This window comes from Danio rerio, chromosome 22 (assembly GCF_049306965.1).
Source record: "Danio rerio strain Tuebingen ecotype United States chromosome 22, GRCz12tu, whole genome shotgun sequence".
NCBI classification, from domain to species: domain Eukaryota; kingdom Metazoa; phylum Chordata; class Actinopteri; order Cypriniformes; family Danionidae; genus Danio; species Danio rerio.
The window spans coordinates 31,920,864-31,940,000 of NC_133197.1; the positions used below are offsets into that span (position 1 = coordinate 31,920,864).

The window sequence follows — 19,137 nt, forward strand, 5'->3', positions numbered from 1 at the left end:
ATTTGTCTATTCTGTTTCGTTGTCTAGGATCCCCCCACCATCTCAGACTCATGTATGACAGAATGTGCAAAAACAAATCACACTCTACAGTCCCCATACACTAGATGATGTAAATGTTATAGGGTTGAAAAATCAGCAGATAAGTTTGCATAGCTGCAGAGTAGAATTTTAATTGCGGTTGGCTACTAAATTAACCTTGCGTCTGATATTTAAAATTTATTTTTATTTTTTTCTCTCTGCAGTCTGTGGGTTTTAGTCCTTTCAACAATCAGTCATGTGGGAATCAGTCGCCAATAAGAAATGAGCCACCAACACCAACTCAGACTGTAGAAGAAAACTGTCAGACGGCAAGAAGCGACTCCATCTTTGTAATAGCACACCTTTCAAACACTTAAAGTTGAATTTTAGCCTGTTTATTGTTTGATTTTAAAAAAATTATAATAATTGTGTTTTATTATTCAGGATGTACGAGAAATTCTCAAAACATGTGGCGGAGCAACATTAGTTACAGCTCTAGACCGGGACAGTTACCTGAACCTCAAGGAGCGCCGCCGCATGGTGAGGCTGTTGGTGACCTATTTGATGGAGAAGTTTGGAGAAACGTGAGTATTCATATTAAATACATTTACTTAAGAATTAAATTAACTGTACAATCTGAATAAAATGCTCATTTCGTTGTAAAGGCCAACATCTGAGACCAAAAAAGAAATGGCTTTGGCAGTGACTACTCAGTTTCCTTGTCTGAAAAGCAGTGTGGGAAATGGATATGTAAGTTATGATGACTGATTATGATTAAAGTATAAATGCTGTCTTTTCTACCACTGATTTCTCCATATTGGTGTGCTGCAGGAGGCCTGGTATACCCCTGCTCGATACCGACACCCTGCAACCGGTTACCTAGAAGAAAGACTTCGCAATGTGAGGAAACGTCTCAGAGCTCGACACTGTCAGAGACAGCTCAGCTTTCCACCGCTATCCCAAAGTTCCCCAGTCCAGAGAAGCCTTCCAATGCCAGGTCAGAGCTAGAGATTGATCAATTGATGGTGGAACTTCATAGTATTTGTGCTGTTTATATGAGGTTGTATGACAGTGTGATCGTATGGATGTTTGCATATCACAAATATGTCTTTCCTTACTTTGTTGTTTTGTTTTTAATAGAGGCAGAGTCGCCTTTCACTGACATTCACACAATGATTGAGAGGCTAAATAACAACAGAAGCTCTCATGATGAAATGGAGGAGTTCATGAGATATACAGCCTCATGGATTCACTCGTCTGAACCAAAAACTGTTGAAGAAATCAAAAAAGAAAGTCCAACACTTCTCGAATGTCTTGCAACAGTGAGAATTATGTTTAAAATACTAAAACTAATGTGCCTTAATGCATCCATGAATAAGTTAGTTGTTTTTTTCTTCAATCAAATGAGAGAAATGTGATGTTTTATTTAGATATCACAGGATTTTGGAGTATTATTCCCTGAACATGTCGGCTGCCTTCATGAGTTGTGGCTGCCTGTCTTCGCAGACCGGATTTTACTTTTAGCGAAAAAAGAACCCAAAGCTTCTGATGTCCTTCCAGAAAACCTGGAAACACTGGAGAAGGGTAGGACATCCCTTCAGGTCACATTTACATTATTCATTTATCCAAATCAACTTACAAATGAGGATTGCAAGCGACTCATCATAAAGAGGCTAATAAGAGTGCTAGCGATACAGCGTTTTAGCCTATGTTGAAAAATCAAAAGCCATATTAGGAAAAAGCAGGCAGCACAGCTTTTATTTTTATGTTGGCTTGAGAAAGCCAACATACTGTTATACTACTGTCCTTGAAAACAAACGTATCTCCTCCTAGGCCGTTCATGCCACAAGGCCCAAATGTGGTCAAAATGTGCCTTCTACATTCACGATTGTTGCTATATCTCCTCATGCCTATAAGACTTATTGTTTTTTGATTAAAAAAAATGTTAAATATTACATTTTTATAATCCGAGCATATAAAAAAATTATACAAGCCCCAAATTTGGCCAAAAGCTGTATTTAGATGCGTTAGATTTTGTTGCTATATATTTAAGGTTTTTCAGACTTATAGTTTTCCAATAAATAATTTTAAGCATTATTTTTCTCAAAATATGGTAAGCCATTTTTGACTTAAACTCCATATTTTTACTAATATGGCAAGCCATTTTTGCATGTATCACTTTCACACTTATTAAGCATTGTATTTTCAAAAAAATACGGCAAGCCATTTTTACATAATGTTCATTCCCTTAGTCCCTTTATTAATCAGGGGTCGCCACAACAGAATGAACCACCAACTTATCCAGCAGTTGTTTTACACAGCGAATGCCCTTCCAGCCGCAACCCAACACCAGGAATACATAATGTTCAAGTCCAGTTTTTGACACTCAAAAAGACTGTCATAGAAACATCGGGGTTGATTAAGATCACTCATATTGCCAAGAAGCTTTGATGTATCCTCACTAACCTGTCAAATGTCCCCATAGCAATAAAACAGTATAACCTAGCAACCATTTAAAAATAGCAATATCTCTACATCAGAACATCGTAGGGACCTGGGCATTGGCTTGTTTGACTCATGCTAGCAAATGGGACTTCCTGTGTACTATGCATGGTAACAATGATAATGGAAGCCAAGTGCTAATAACGATTAGCTACATGCTATGAATGATTATCTAAATGCAATAACATATGCTAGAAATGACTACTAAGTATTAGCATTTAATCAAACATGTACACGAGCATTGCCATTTAGCAACTGCTTAGCAACTACCTAACAATGCCATAATTGTTTTAGCAACTGCCTAGCAACCACTTAGCAACCGCTGCCGTGCTTCCTGCCAACTGCCATTCCTAGCGCAGTCACATTGGCTTTCTCAAGCCAACATCAAAGTTTATCAATGAACTTTAGGTGTTAGTTTAACTTGTCATGCTGTTAAAGGCACAGTGTGTAAGATGTGTTCATTAAAATTTTCAGAACCCACTAGAACAGTGATATATATTGAAAAAAGTTATCGTATGATCTATAAACTAAATCACATTGGATCTGAGAACTGACCATTGATGCTTGTCATTTTGTAGTGAAGTAGTGTATGTAGAACAAAGTGGTGAAGTAGTCTGCAAAATCATCAAGTTTGAGTCTTTGTAAACTTGTAATTTACAGAAGTTCGTGGAGAAATTGCTTTTAAAGCCCTTCCGGCAATCTTGCCAACATCGCCATACCGCACAAATGGGAAAGTGGTTCGTCCAACATATGCTGAAGTGAAGAGCAGCTTCATTGACGTTCAGCCAGTAAGTAAAAACACCACCACAAAATCAGCATGAGTAAATGACACCAAACATGCAAATTTGTTCTTTCTGTATTTCCATCCCAATGGACAACATTTAAATAGTGCATAAAACATTTGCAAATAAAACATTCCATTCCGTCTGTTAAAGAGTATAACATTGAGAAAAAAATAAGAGTTTCCACAAGTGAGAAAAACACTAATACTAAATGAATTAACTTTGGTAACAAAAGCTGTCTGGTGGTCATTCATTTGGAGGCGGGGCCTAATGTTTGAAGATACAGTTGTGTTGGGCAGTTCTGGAAGAAAATTATAGGGGCCTTGCACTCTGGTATTAAAGAGTTAAACATTTAAGATGAAGTGATTGGCATTGGTGCCCTGGTAAGACCAGTGATTTAATCATAATACACATATACACTCACCGATTACTTTATTAGGTACACTTTACTAGTACCGGGTTGGTGCCGCTTTCAGAACTGTCTAATCCAGGGGTGCTCAATCCTGTTCCTGGAGATCTACCTTCCTGCAGATTTCAGTTGCTACCCATATCAAACACACCTGCCTGTAATTATCAAGTGGTGTTCAGGTCCTAATTAATTGGTTCAGGTGTGTTTGATATGGGTAGCAACTGAAATCTGCAGGAGGGTAGATCTCCAGGAACAGGACTGAGCACCCCTGGTCTAATCCTATGTGGCATAGATTCAATAAGGTACTGGAAATATTCCTTAGAGATTTTGGTCCATATTGACATGACAGCATCATACAGTTGCTGTAGTTTTGTCAGCTGCACATCCATGATGTGAATCTCCTGTTCCACCAAACCCCATACTGTAGGTGCTCTATTGGATTGAAATCTGGTGACTGTGGAGGCCATTTGAGTTCAGTTGTCTCATTGTCATGTTCATGAAACCAGTCTGAGATGATTCACACTTTATGACATTCACACGTGTTATACTGCTGGAAGTAACTATGAGAAGATGGTACACTGTGGTCATATAGGGATGGACATGGTCAGCAACAATACTCAGGCTGTGGTCTTGACACAATGCTGAATTGATATTAATGGGCCAAAAGTGTGCCAAGAAAATATCCCGCACACCATTACACGACCACTACCACCAGCTTGAGCTGTTTATACAAGGCAGGATTGATCCATGCTTTCATGTTGTTGACGCCAAATTACCCTACCATTTAAATGTCACAGCAGAAATCCAGACCAGACAAAGTTTTTCCAATCTTCTATCGTCCAATTTTAGTGAGCCTGTTCTAATTGTAGGGTTAGTTTCCTGTTCTTAGCTGACAGGAGTGGCACCCGATGTGGTTTTATGCTGCTGTAGCCCATCCGCCCCAAGGTTGGACGTGTTGTGTGTTCAGAGATGTTCTTCTGCATACCTCAGTTGTAATGAGTGGTTTTAGTTACTGTTGCCTTTCTATCAGCTGGAACCAGTCAGACCATTCTCCTCTGACCTCTGGCATTAACAAGGCATTTGCACCCACAGAACTGCCGCTCACTGGATACCTTCTTTTTTTCGGACCATTCTCTGTAAACCCTAGGCGAGGTTGTGCGTGAAAATCCCAGTATATCAGGATTTTCTGAAATACTCAGACCTGCCCTTCTGGCACCAACAACAATGCCACGTTCAGAGTCACTTAAGTCATCTTTCTTCCCCAAGATCATCTGGACCATGCCTAAATGCATTTTAGTTTGCTGCCATGTGATTGGCTGATTAGAAATTTGCGTTTAAGAGCAGTTTGACAGGTGTACCTAATAAAGTGGCCGTGTGTGTATATTTTATCCATGCAGCATTTATCACAATGTAAATTAAATAACTTCGAATGTATTCTTTCAAGGTTGGAACTTACATGGTTCAGTACCTGAACAGTGCGATGAACCAGGATCCACCACACATACTTGTGCTTGGGGACAAAGAACACTCTTCCCAAGTGTACGTCGTTTTCAGCAAGCAGGCAGTGGAACAGGAATCATTACTGCAAGCTGTGGATTCATGTTTTAAACTTTTTCACGTCTATGACATGAACTATCCCAAGCCCTCTGCCCCCATTTGGGAGTTTTTGCAGCACGCAGTCTTTAATATTCCCGGAGGCGTTCCTTCAGCACACTGCAGCCTCCTAAAAAACTTTGTATTTCGCATTACTGATCAACAGTAGCTTTATGTAATTTTGCTTGCTTATGTTCTTAATTTTGTGTTATAATTTGTATACTGCATTAAACCAATCAGTATGTTTAAAAAAGGGTTTTGAATTGTGTATTGTACACAGCTTGACTATTTAATGTGCACTTTTTAAGTTCATTTTCAGTAAATGCTTCAAGTATTGTTTGATTTAGAAAGAAAATACTTGTTTATAACATTTTTTACACTCAAATATGTAATAAAATGATCAAAAAATAAAATGGATTGCTTTTTAGTGAAGTTTTTTAATTAATTTCAAGAGGAGCTCTTGATATGATTGATCACAGCTGGTCTCTCATTCGTAATCAGCAATAATGTGACGGCAGCCATATTTTCTGTTTCTCAATATGCGTTCTTCAGTGGTCTTGCAACCTCGTGTTCTCGTGTAATGTCATCATCAGCTGCCCAAGTTCAGTTCAAATACTCAAGACCGCAAGTACGGAGGACACGTGAAACTTCCCGGATGTGATCTTGATATCGAGGACGCACTGATGCAGATTTGAGCACCGAACTTGCTCTAGAAGTCCCAGAAGTCATTGCGACTGGAGGTGGGAAGCGCAGCATTTTATTTAGATTTATTATTAAAGTTCAGAGATATGTCTTATTTGCCTCAGGAGTTTCCCTAAATGAAACGGTAAAAGTAAACATCACCATGAACATCTTAATAAAGGAATAAACACATTAAGGGTGTTTGTTTGCTGAAAATCGTATTAAAATCTGTTTTATTTATATTGTGCAACATAGATTTATAATGTTTTAATGCAAAGTATATATTTTGAAAAGGGGAAAAACAATAAATGGTTGTATGAATGCTGTAATGTTTAAATAATTTACCACCTAAAACGTGTGAAGGTCATGTGACCATCAGGAAGAATGCAGCATCTCGATTCTCAAAGGGCGCATTCTCTGCCCTCGCGGTCTCCTGAGTTCGTTCTTCCGAGGACACCTGGCAAGACCGGTCTCCACAAGAACACAAGTCCGTTCTCTGCGTTCTTGGAATTGAGAAACAGCCTATGTCAGACCACACACCACGCACCAGCTGATTGGTGGAGAGGAGACAGAGTGAAGAAGCCAATCATGATATGGGGAGGGTTAGGAGGCCATGATGGACAGGCCAGTGGGCAAATTTGGCCAGGATGCCAAGTTATACCACTACTATTTTTTTGAAGGACATCCTGGGATTTTTAACAACCACAGAGAGTCAGGACCTCGGTTTAACTTCTAATCCGAAAGACAGTGCTCACTGAGTAGTATAGAGTCCCCTTCACTATACTGGGGCATAAGAACCCACACAGACCACAGGTTGAGCGCACCTTGTTGGTCTCACCACTCCCATCCAGGCAGTCAACGAGCGCAGTCCTGCTTAGCTTCAGTGGGCAACCTTGTAAAAGTTACAGCTAGCTGCTGTGACGAATCCCCTCTTCCACCCCATCTCCTCCTTTTCCTTATTTACCAGGGGGAGCTTTCGAGACCTACCTGATCTTGAAACGCCTAATTGAGCATCAATTGGGCTCAATTATCTCCAAGCTCAGGGTTCTCTCCCAGGATTAGTTATGGGTCGTTCATGAACGATTTGTTCATTTTGAACGAATCCTAAATATGACTCGGGAACTACGAGTCCTCTCAGGGAGTGATTCGTTCATCCGCGTGTGCGCACATTTGTGCAGGTAGTATCCTTAATTTCAAGTCTTCATCACACTGGCAGAAGCCAATCATATGCGTTTAGAGCCGGAAAAAGAATGATCCGCTCAACTTTCGAGTCCTCTATCGGGTCTGAGTCACTCGTTCATCACGAGCCAATCATATGCGTTTAGAGCCGGAAAAAGAATTGATCCGCTCACCTCTCGAGTCCTCTATCGGGTCTGAGTCACTCGTTCCTCACGGGCCAATCATACGTGTTTAGAACCGGAAAAAGTTTTAATCCGTTCATCTCTCGATTACTCTATTGGGTCTGAGTCACTCGTTCCTTAGGGGCCAATCATACGCGTTTAGAGCCAGAAAAAGAATTGAACCGTTCAACTCTCGAGTCCTCGGGTTTGAGTCATTCTGTCACGTGATGAACGAACCATCATGGCTCCTATCGGCTTAGACTGTGCATTGATTAAGATTATATGTGACTGTCAGTGTAACGTGAATGAACCCCTGACATTTGAAGACATGAATCAACCTTTTGGGTTAGTTGTAGATGTGTTTGGAAGCAATTCGTAACATTTTAATAATATTTTGGCAAATTGAACCAAATGAACGAAATGACTCGAAAAAAGATTTGTTCATCTTGATGAACGAGACTCAAAGATCCGGGTCAATAAAATGATCCGAACTTCCCATCACTAGGATAGCATGCCAAACAGCGTCAAGAGTGTGAACTCTTAAAATAACATGAAAAATTGAAAGATTAATAACTCTATTGTAAGTAACAATAATAACTTGTAAGTCTCACTTTTTTATTTATTTTTTGAGCAATTTAATACTAAAGCATTAAATCCTTCTTGTGCTGTGTAAGTTGGACCGAGTGGTAAACTATAACTAAACTATAGGTCAACAATGCATACTTCTTCCTTTACATTATTTTTCCCCGTCCCCATCTTCTTTTGTATTCAAAACAGCAACCCAAAAAGTTTTTCAGCATTTAGATTTTTTTGTGTGAAATACCCATGTGTACTCAAGTTCTGCTCGTTTCTTCTGCATTGCTTTGTAAATCATGAGTAGCCAATGGGTGTGGTGTTTACCTGGAGGTCAGCTACGTAATCATTCACTGCTCTTTATAATCTGTGTAAGTTTATCGTTCAGTGCTGTGGAAGTGTGTCTGCAGGTCTGCAATCATCAAACTTCAATCTAAAGTATCTCAACCCGGAGTTTAGAAGAGACCAAACTGACAACTTGATAAGCTGAGGTAATTTTTTAAAAAGTAATTAAACAATTTAGCTTTCTAATGCTTTTTTTTTTTTAAACTGTGAATGATTTTGCAACATTTTACATTCTCAGTGTCTTCAAAATGGGGATTAGTATGTAAAAATATAACTTCAAGTAACAACGGCAATTTCACTCTGATATAAAGGTAAAGCTGTCACTGGAGCAGCACCTGTGGTACACTTTTAGTCATGAATATGTCCTTGAGGTACACAAATGTACCTCTTCACCCTTCGATGCACTACATGGGTCTAAATTGACCCGTCTAAGGTTATTTTTTCTATATCTATTTTAAAGCTTGTGCATTAAAGGGTTAAAAACTTTCTGTCCAAGTGGCAGCTGTTTTGTCTTTATTTCTGACAGAGATATGAAATTTCAGCAGAATAGGCAGTAGTGTTAAAAAATATTGTGTTGAAGAACATACTTTGCCTTTACATCAGTTATGATTGGTTTTATTAAAATGGTTTGAGTAACTATGATATTAAAAAGCTTTCCCAGTACTGGGTTGTGCCTGGAAGGGCATCCGCTGCGTAAAAACATTTGCTGGAATAGTTGGCAGTTCATTCCACTCTGGCGACCTCTGAAATAGAGGCTAAGCCCAAGGATTAATATAAAAAGTTTGTATAACTTTTGCTAGTATGGGCTCATGATCGCCTGTGTGAAATTGGGTGAAGATCAGACAAACAATCTAGGATAGGTGCAGGGGTTTAGCCATAATTTAAAATGTGGGAGGATATACAGTACCTGTACCTTTTTTCCAGGTAAAAGCCAAGTTTTTTTTATTACTTGTGTGCTTATGATAACAAACAGGGAAAAGGGAGAAACAAAATGGACTTTCTGTATGTTGCACATTGCACTTTACAATCTCAGGGAAAAAAATGCAGAATCTTTCACCTTTAGGAAAAGGTTTAAATTTGGCCACAGTGTGCTTAATTATTTAGGTTTTTACATTTTAAATATGTCAAAGACGTTTTCAAAATGACAATTATTATTATAAAGTGTTATTGTAGAATTTCTCTATGAATATGCAACATATATTAAAGTGTTTAAAACTATTGACATAAGTACTTCCCTCAGGGTTTCGGTATAGGGTCTCTTTGGCATGGACCAACAGATTTAAATTTTCATTGGTTCCTTGTGCGACTGATTTGCTAAACGTTGCTGATGTGATGTAAATCTAGTATGGTGGAAAATAAATTGCTCCAAAAGGGAACAATAAAGTTTACAGTAACACTTTAACTGATTAAATTTATTATTTTTATGTATTTAAATATAAAAATAATAATAATAATAATAAATATATATATATATATATATATATATATATATATATATATATATATATATATATATATATATATATATAAAATAATTATATATATAATTAAAGTTTATAAGTGTTCTATTATTGTTTTGTTAATCTACAGACATGTCAAAGCATGAACTGTGTTTATTTGCTTTATCAGAGGTTGTAGTAAATTTATTGCCATTAAAATCATAGGTGGCGGCTCGGTGGTTCAGTTGTTAGCACTGCCGCCTTAAAGCAAGAAGGTCCTTGCTTCGAGTCTTGGCTGGGCCAGTTGGGCAAGTTTGCATTATCTCCCCGTGTTGGCGTGGGTTTCCTCCACGGTCCAAAGACATAAACTGTAGGTTAATTAGGTTAACAACCTTCACCTGTTGAACAAGTCTTAGGCATCAATAAGGCATTTTCGCCAATTGAAGGGCAGCTGACTGAATATTTGTCCTTTAAAGACCACTCTCTGTATGCGCTAAAAATGGTTGTGTGTGTAAAAAAACCCAGTAGATCAGCAGTTTCCAAAATACTCCATAATACAGATCATGCCAAAATGGTTGTCAAAATGACTTTGACATCCTTAAGCATGCTTGCGCACTTAAATGGAGGGTTACAGTAGGTTAGGTTCAACTACTGTATATCCATCCCAAAACTTGGCTGCTTTAAAATATGGAAAGAAACTTTTCTAAATATACAGCAAAAAATATTCTCCAAAAACTTACGTCAGTACATAAAAACAGGGCTAAAACCCAAACACCCAAAATGGCTGAAGTGAACATTAGTGCTGAATCCGAAATCACCCAAATACATAATAGTGTGAAAATTATAAAGCACTATTTAAGGTTACAGTGGTAATATGGGATACAGCCTGGGTTTCATTACTCTAGATGCCACAAAGACTAACTAGACCTAGTCCAAGTCTAATGATTTGGCTAAACCAAATTTTTATTTGATTACATTTTCATTTATTAATTTTCCTTCAGCTCAGTGCCTTATTTATTAAGGGCCGCCTCAGCGGAATGAACCACCGACTGTTCCAGCATATGTTTTACGCAGCAGAAGCCCTTCCAGCTGCAACCCATTACTGGGAAACATCCATACACTCACATTCTCTCACACACACACACACATTATTACACTTCGGCAAATTTACATAATCTGATTTATTTATACCACATGTCTTTGGACTGTGGGGGAAACCTTAGCACCCGGAGGAAACGCGCCAACACGGGGAGAACATGCAAACTCCACACAGAAATGCCAACTGACCCAGCCCGTGCTCGAACCAGGGACCTTCATGCTGTGAGGCGACAGTGCTAACCACTGAGCCACCGTTGGTTTTAGATTTTCATTTTTTGTTTCCATAGTTACTGATTTAGTACCACCTGTCTCTTTTTTAGTTGCTTGTACTCTTTTGTTTGTAGGCCTGGTGATTTATTCCTCTGTTTTTCTTTTACAGCCTGCATCATGGATCTTAACGGAGAGATCGTGGCTAGAGCAGAACTACTCAAATGTAGGTCAACACACTCTATTTCTTCATCAGACACTATTTCAGCCTAAACCAATCTCGAATGTGACCCTTAATCGCAAAAACATTTTAAGTCGCAGTGATATATGTCAGAATGGCCATAAAATACATTGTATGGGACAAAACTGTAGATGTTATCTTTTATGCTCAAATTGATTACAATAATAAGTAAAAATCATTTTCCATGAATTTAACATTTTCTACTGTAAATATAAAAATATATATTTTTATTAGGAAAATGCACTGCTTAGAGTTTGTTAGAGAGTTTGAGGCAATTGTCATAATATTTAAACATGCATATACAGTTGAAACCAGAAGTTTACATACACTCTAAAAAAGCAACATAACCATTTAAGAAACATGTCTGATGGTAAATCTTACTAAACGATAACCATTTTAGTTCTGTTAGGATAACCTAAATTATTTACATTTGCTAAATGCCAGAATAATGAGAGAATTATTTTATTAATTTCTAGACAGTCAAAAGTTTACATATATTTCCTTGGTATTTTTTTTTAGCTTTGCTTTTAAACTGTATAGCTTTGGTCAAACGTTTTGGCGTCCCTTCACAGGCTTCTCACAATAGTTTCGAGGAATTTTGGCCCATTCCTCCCGACAGAATTGGTGAAACTGACTCAGATTTGTTGGCTGTCTTGCTTTTTCCTCTCTGCCCACAAATTTTCTATAGGATTGAAGTCAGGGCTTTGTGATGGCCACTCCAAAACATTCCTTAAAGCACATTTTAACTAATGTGGCAGTATGCTTAGGGTGATGGTCCATTTGAAAGACCCATTTATGGCCAAGTTTTAATTTCCTGGCTGATGTCTTGAGATGTTGCTTCAGTATTTCTACATAATGTTCTTTCTTCATAATGCCATCTATACTGTGAAGTGGACAAGTCCCTCCTGCAGCAAAACAGCCCCACATGATGCTGCTGCCCCCATAGTTGGATTGGTGTTCCTAGGCTTGTAAGCTTTCCCCTTTTTCCCCTCAAAATGTAACACTGGTCATTATGGACAAACAGTTCAATCGTAGTTCCATCAGACCACTGGACATGTCTCCAAAAATTTGTCTTTTTCCCAGTGTAATTTAGCAAATTGTAATCTGGCTTTTTTTGTTGATTCTAGCTTGTAGATTTTCCCATGTTGTCACACAAGGAAGCAGTGTGTTTGAGTTTTTTTCCTTAAATACTATTCTACAGTTGTGCCTCCAATTAACTCAAATGTTGTCAATTAGCCAATCAGAAGCTTCCAAAACCTCGACACCATCATCTGAGCTTTTTTAGAGGCAAAATAATCTAATATGTAAACTTGACTTTTAAGACAATTTCTCAAAAAATATCTCTCTAATTAGTCTGTTATTAAACATGACAGAAACAAATTTGATAATTCTAATTTACCTAAAAGAGAAAAAGTTTAGTCACATTAACATCTGAGTTTTTTAAAATGATTATGTGCCTTTTATACAGTTTATGTATGTGAACTTCTGCTTTCAACTGTGTGTGTGTGTGTGTGTGTGTGTGTGTGTATGTATATATATATATATATATATATATATATATATATATATATATATATATATATATATACATATATACATATATATATATATATATATATATATATATATATATATATATATATATATATATATATATATATATATATATATATATTCCAGCCATTTGCTAAAATAATTTAAGTTGCTCAAAAACATCACATGGTCCTAAGTATTCAGACCCTTGGCTCAGTATTTAGTAGAAGCATTATTTTGATCTAATCTAATACAGCCTGTTTGGAAAAGATGCACCAAGTTTTGCACTGGGGATTTGGGTATCCTCCACCATTCCTCCCTGCAGATCCTCTCCAGTTCTGTCAGGTTGGATGGTAAACGTAGGTGGACAGCCATTTTTAGGTCTCTCCAGAGATGCTCAATTGGGTTTATGTCAGGGCTCTGGCTGGGCCATTCAAGAAGAGTCAGAGTTGTTGTGAAGCCACTCCTTCGTTATTTTATCTGTGTGCTGAGGGTCATTATCTTGTTGGAAGGAAAACCTTCAGCCCAGTCTAAGGTCCTAGGCACTCTTCATCCAGGATATCCCAGTACTTGGCTGAATTTATCTTTCCCTCGATTGCAACACGTCGTCCTGTCCCTGCAGCTGAAAAACACCCCCACAACATGATGCTGCCACCACCATGCTGCACCGTTGAGACCGTATTGGACATGAGCGGTGCCTGGTTTTTCTCCACACCAACCGCTTGGAATGAAGGCAAAAGAAGTTCTCATCAGATCAGAGAAGCTTATTTCTCACCATCCTGGAGTCCTTCAGGTGTTTTTTTTAGCAAACTCCATGTGGGCTTTAATGTGTTGGGTCACTCTGCAACAACTGGTGGAGGGCTTCCGTTATGCTAGACTTTCTATTGCTTCCTCCCATCTCCCAACTGCATCTCTGGAGCGCAGCGATAGCGATCTTTGGGTTCTCCTTTACCTCTCTCACCAAGGCTCTTCTCCCCCGAAAGCTCTGTTTGGCCAGATGGCCAGCTTTAAGAAGGGTTCTGGTCCTTCCAAACGTCTTCAATTCCGTGTTTTTCTGTCAGTATAGGGTGCTGTGTGTACATTAATGCGGGAAAAATGAACTTAAATTAATTTAGCAAATGGCTGCAAAATAACAAAGTGTGAAAAATTTAAGGGGGTCTGAATACTTTCCGTACCCACTGTACATTTTACCCCCAGATTTTTAAATAGCTGTATCTCTGCCAAGCATTGTCCTATCATAACAAGCCATACCTCAATGGACAGCTTATTTAATCAAGTGATGTATACAGTAAATCTTAATTTCCAAAAAATGCTTGTGGTTCAGGGTCACAAATAGTGCTTTCATTAATGCTGTCTTTTCTTAAGCGCAGATGCCTGTGATCTCACTCTTGATCCCAACACGGCAAACGATAATTTAATTCTTCTAGACGACAATAAAAAGTTGGAGTGTGCTTCAGAGCCAATGTCTTATCCCGATCACCCAGACAGATTTACCGGCCTCCCGCAGGTTCTGTGTAAGGAGCGTCTGTCTGGACGCTGCTACTGGGAGGCCGAGTGGAAGGGGCAGGGTGACATAGTGGTGTGCTATGAAGGAATCGGCAGGAAAGGAGAAAGTTCTGACTGTCGATTTGGAGCCAATGACAAATCCTGGATCATGAGCTGCTTTATTGGAGAGAAACTGATTGCCTGGCATAATTGTATAGAAGGGTTAATTCCTCTCCCAACAACTCCCCATAACAGAATTGGGGTGTTTCTGGATGAGCCGGCTGGCGTTTTGTCCTTCTTCAGCATCCCTGATGAAAACACACTCAATCACTTGTACACATTCAACATTGCATTCACTCAACCCCTCTGTGCCGGATTCGTGCTTTATACGGAGTCAGTGACTCTGTGTGATCTTAAGTAAAAGAGTCAAAACGATTGTTCTTTCTTTCACCCCCACACAAGCCTCTTAATATTTTAAGCACACATGAAACACACAATGAAATTAAACAACTATAAAAATATCACACTGTGAAACCCACAAAATTAAGATAGCTCAAACCATTTAAGGAAACCGTTTGCAACAAACCCTTTAAGTTCAAAAACTAATGCTAATGGGTACTGTGAACTTAATCTATTTGAGTAAACAAAGCAATTAGTACTGTTAACTTACTCTAAATTAAAATAATGAGGTATTTAATTAAATCATTAGCTTTAACACTGAGTTCAAAACTCGTTTCAAATGAGTAGAATTAACTTTTTGAGTTAACCGCACTCATTTCGTTTGATAAAGTTGACTGTTGGGTTTTAGTGTACATAAGATATAAGAATAAATAAATTGACACACTAACACCTCACATAATTACATGCATATACAGTTGAAGTCAGAATTATTAGCCGCCCTGAATTATTAGACCGCTTGTTTATTTTTTTCCTAATTTCTGTTTAACAGAGAGATTTTTTTAACACATTTCTAAGCATAATAGTTTTAATAACTCATTTCTAATAACTGATTTATTTTATCTTTGCCATGATGACAGTAAATAATACTTGACTAGATATTTTTCAAGACACTTCTATACAGCGTAAAGCACAGGTGTCAAACTCAGTTCCAAAAGGCCCGCAGCTCTGCACAGTTTAGTTCCAACCCTAATTAAACACACCTGATCAAACTAATTGAGTCCTTCAGGCTTGTTTGAAACCTACAGGTAAGTGTGTTGGAGCAGGGTTGGAACTAAACTGTGCAGGGCTTCTGCCCTCCAGGAATTGCGTTTGACACCCCTGGCTTAAAGTGACATTTAAAGGCTTAACTAGGTTAATTCGTTTAACTAGGCAGGTTAGGGTAATTAGGCAAGTTATTGTATAATGATGGTTTGTTCTGTAGACTATCGAAAGAAAATATAGCTTAAAGGGGCTAATAATTTTGTCTCTAAAATAGTGTTAAAAAAATTTAAAACGGCTTTTATTCTAGCCGAAATGAAACAAATAAGACTTTCTTTAGAAGAAAAAATATTATTAGACATACTGTGAAAATTTCTTTGCTCTGTTAAACATCATTTCGGAAATATTTAAAAAAAGAAAAAAAAATTCAAAGGGGGGCTAATAATTCTGACTTCAATTGTATATTTAATTTCAGTTTGTGCTTTTTGTTTTGTACTTGCTTTCATGTTTATTGTTTGAACCAGCCCTGTGTACTTTTTGTCTGTTGAAAAGCAATACAAAAAATAAATGAATTGAGAACATAATTGTAATAATTGCACTGTAAAACCTGATTTATCCTTTGAATTGAGTGTTTGCTGTACTCCACTGCACATATGTTTTATGTAGCGATTAACCTCATATTTAATTGAAAGGTTTCTTTTTGTGGTGCTAACATCTGAACACCGCTGCATCTCACGCTGCCGCAGGGCACGGCACAGCCAGTCACACTGTCTATATGTGTTTGGTGAGGTACACTGTAAAAAAAATCCATAATTTTTTTGTTTTATTTGCGGCAGCTGGGGTGTCGGAAAACAATGTAAAATAATGTTCATTAAATTAAAGAAATTTACTTTAAAATAACTAAAATTAAATTACTGAGTTTACCAGAAATTTTAATTTAAGGAAAAAAACAGTAAAATTACAGATTTTTCTTTTTTTTTTACAGTGAAGGACTTGAGGAGAGAACATGATTTATCTTTTCTGTTTAGGTTAACGAAAGTTAACAATGTGTTTTTTTGGAGGCGATTAAAATTATTGGTGGGAACAATTCGATGATCAGTGTAAGGCTGCACAATATTTAGTTTCAGCATTGATATCGCAATGTGTGCATCTGCAATAGTCACATCACAAAGATATGCAATGTTAAGTCTGGATTATATTTGACCAGGAACTGCAGAATTGTATTTAATTATGTTTTTATACAGAATTGATTTGATTTATGCAACAAAAAAGGTTTTTTGTTTTTGTTTCTAGTCCAAATATCTACATTTCAAAGTAAAAACACGATTATTTAAAGGTGCCAGTTGTCAGTTTTTGACACTTCTAAAGTATAAAAACACCATGTTTGCAGATATTTAAGAAACATTATTTATCTGAAAAACAATACTGAAGTCAGATGTTCTGCTTTGAAAATGTGCATTATGTGCCAGAATGCCTGTATTTGGTTTGTTTGTTTTTTAACCCGCCCAATGCCACTTTAGCCTATTATACTTCAGCACCCTGGGTTGCCGTGTTGGAAACCCAGTATTTCATTCTTTCAGTCAGAAAGGCTCTCAAAGCATGTGTCCGTGACTGAAATGTGACCTCCAGTGGACAGTAGCAGACTCTGAAATGTGACGCAGATTCAGAGTTCCACATGAGGTTATTAATTAGCAAATAATATAAATATTATGAGGAAAAACATTAGGTGAGCAGGTTACATTGTTACCCCGTGTCCTAACAACACACTACGTGACGAGATTTGCATTGATAAGCAGTTTGGCTGTTTGCAACACGACAGAAATTAAAATACAACCATCTAGAAGCACAGAGTAGTGCACTCACTGCACTCCAACATAATGGTAAGGTTTATAACTTTATTAGTACATATTTAACATACTTTAACATTATTAGATGTACATTTTGAATCACTGATATGTGTTGGCTTGCATTATTTCACACTTCTGTTTAACTTACTCCACTGGCAGATAATTTTGCTAGTTTTAAAGAAAAACTCTTCATTTTGCCTTATTTCATCTGATTTTTTAAAACAATATTTTTACGTGATCTAAGATTTTTTTTTTCTTTTTTAGATATTAAGACTAGAAATGAGACAAAGAAAAACATTGTTTTGCATTGTGATAATTCAATTTCTGAACCTGAAAATTTTAAAAACCGTCATTCATTCATTTTCTTTTTGGCTTAGTCCCTTTATTAATCTAGGGTCGCCATTACGCAGCGTATGCCCTTCCTACCACAACCCATCTCTGGGAAACATCCACACACACTCATTCACACTCACACACACATACACCATACACTCATACACTGTACCGGATGTTTTTGGACTGTAGGGGAAACGGGAGCACCAGGAGGAAACCCACGCGAACGCAGGGAGAACATGCAAACTCCACACAGAAAAGCCAATTGAGCCCAGCCGAGGTTCGAACCAGCGACCTTCTTGCTGTGAGGCGACAGTACTATCTACTGCGCCACTGTGTCGCCTAAAAAACGTTAAACAGAGCTATTCAAGTATCTTGTGAAACTGTATTATATCGAAAAAATAAATAAATAAAATAGGTGACTAGCCCACATTTAAAAAATGGTCCGGCCCTTCATTTGCCAGAATTGCCAGATAGCCAGTCCGCCCCTGAGGTTATCTATATCAAAGAACTGCAAATAAGCAGATCTGTAACAATTTACTGATGAACACACACCTAATTTTCTCGCTGTCCATGGCTGTGGTTTGCTGATCAAATAAAAAACAAAAGACAGAGAGGAGCCCAGTTCTGCCACCGTTCATATCGAATTTAAAGTGATAATTTAGTGTACAGTTTATGAACTAATCGCAAAAGTTTTAGGGGGGCTGAGTAGTAATGTATACAGCCCTCCTAAAATAGTGGCCTTGAGTAACAGACCCTTATAAAGTTGGGAGAAAATCAAATGTCTTTGGAAAAATTAGTTTAGGCAAGGTGTTTCAAAAGCTAAAATTTTAGAATTTAAGAATATTTCCTAAATTCACAGAAATATTGTATTGTAGGTCCTAAATCTTTTTAAACGGGTCTTAATTTCCTATGTCCAAGTAGAGCGACCCTATCGGGCTGACACTCGATAACTTTTTTATACAGTATATATTTATATATACAGTATATATAAGTTTTTATTGTGAAGAGATACAAATCAACACAGTTAATCAAGGAAAACTAAAGTAACACATCTCTTTACATAATCGTCCATTAATACAAACTATACAAAAGTAACGGGGCCATATAAAAAAAAATCCTTAGCGAGTGGCCCTGTGTACGTCTAAAATTTCGTTCATATTGGTCTTAAAAGGCTTTTAAAAGTCTTAAATGTGACTTGATGAAACCCGCAGAAACCCTAAGGCAGTGGTCACCAAACTTGTTCCAGGAGGGCCGGTGTCCCGCAGATTTGAGCTCCAACCCTAATCAAACACACCTGAACAAGCTAATCAAGGTCTTACTTCCAGACAGGTGTGTTGAGGCAAGTTGGAGCTAAACCCTGAAGGGACACAGGCCCCCCAGGACTGAGATTGGTGTTTCGTCTTCTTCCAAATGCAACATTAACGTGTAATTCTGAATAATTGTTTACCTTTTTGGTGATTTTTTAAACCACGAATCAGTCACAGTTTAATTAAATTCTCCGGCGAGGTTCACATTGATCAAAACACAAACAGTTCACGAGGGTCCTGTAT

The 19,137-nt window shown here is 37.7% G+C and overlaps 2 protein-coding genes across 7 annotated transcripts in view; both read left to right on the forward strand.

The window, feature by feature from the left end:
* si:dkey-286j15.1 overlaps positions 1-5,717 on the forward strand; it is a 38,230-nt gene extending 32,513 nt beyond the window's left edge. For all 6 annotated transcript variants that reach the window (XM_073936746.1, NM_001126458.1, XM_073936744.1 and 3 more), the window contains 8 exon segments: positions 243-368; positions 463-602; positions 684-768; positions 850-1,015; positions 1,159-1,340; positions 1,449-1,602; positions 3,181-3,308; positions 5,156-5,717. In XM_073936746.1, coding sequence (XP_073792847.1) covers positions 243-368; positions 463-602; positions 684-768; positions 850-1,015; positions 1,159-1,340; positions 1,449-1,602; positions 3,181-3,308; positions 5,156-5,473 — 1,299 coding nt within the window. In that variant the 3' untranslated portion in view covers positions 5,474-5,717.
* A 2,585-nt stretch (positions 5,718-8,302) lies between these two features.
* On the forward strand, positions 8,303-15,992 carry LOC796214 (stonustoxin subunit beta-like). The gene is made up of 3 exons (XM_005161832.6): positions 8,303-8,389; positions 11,160-11,213; positions 14,132-15,992. The coding sequence occupies exons 2-3, from the start codon at positions 11,168-11,170 to the stop codon at positions 14,665-14,667; spliced, it is 582 nt and encodes a 193-aa protein (XP_005161889.3). The 5' UTR covers positions 8,303-8,389; positions 11,160-11,167; the 3' UTR covers positions 14,668-15,992.
* Positions 15,993-19,137: the final 3,145 nt, after the last annotated feature.

What these genes read in the sequence shown, in the direction of transcription:
- LOC796214 (XM_005161832.6), top strand. Translation starts at nt 11,168, where the DNA reads ATGGATCTTAACGGAGAGATCGTGGCTAGAGCAGAACTACTCAAAT. An exon ending in TAGAGCAGAACTACTCAAAT is followed by an intron (nt 11,214 to 14,131) that starts GTAGGTCAACAC and finishes TCTTAAGCGCAG; the next exon opens with ATGCCTGTGATCTCACTCTT.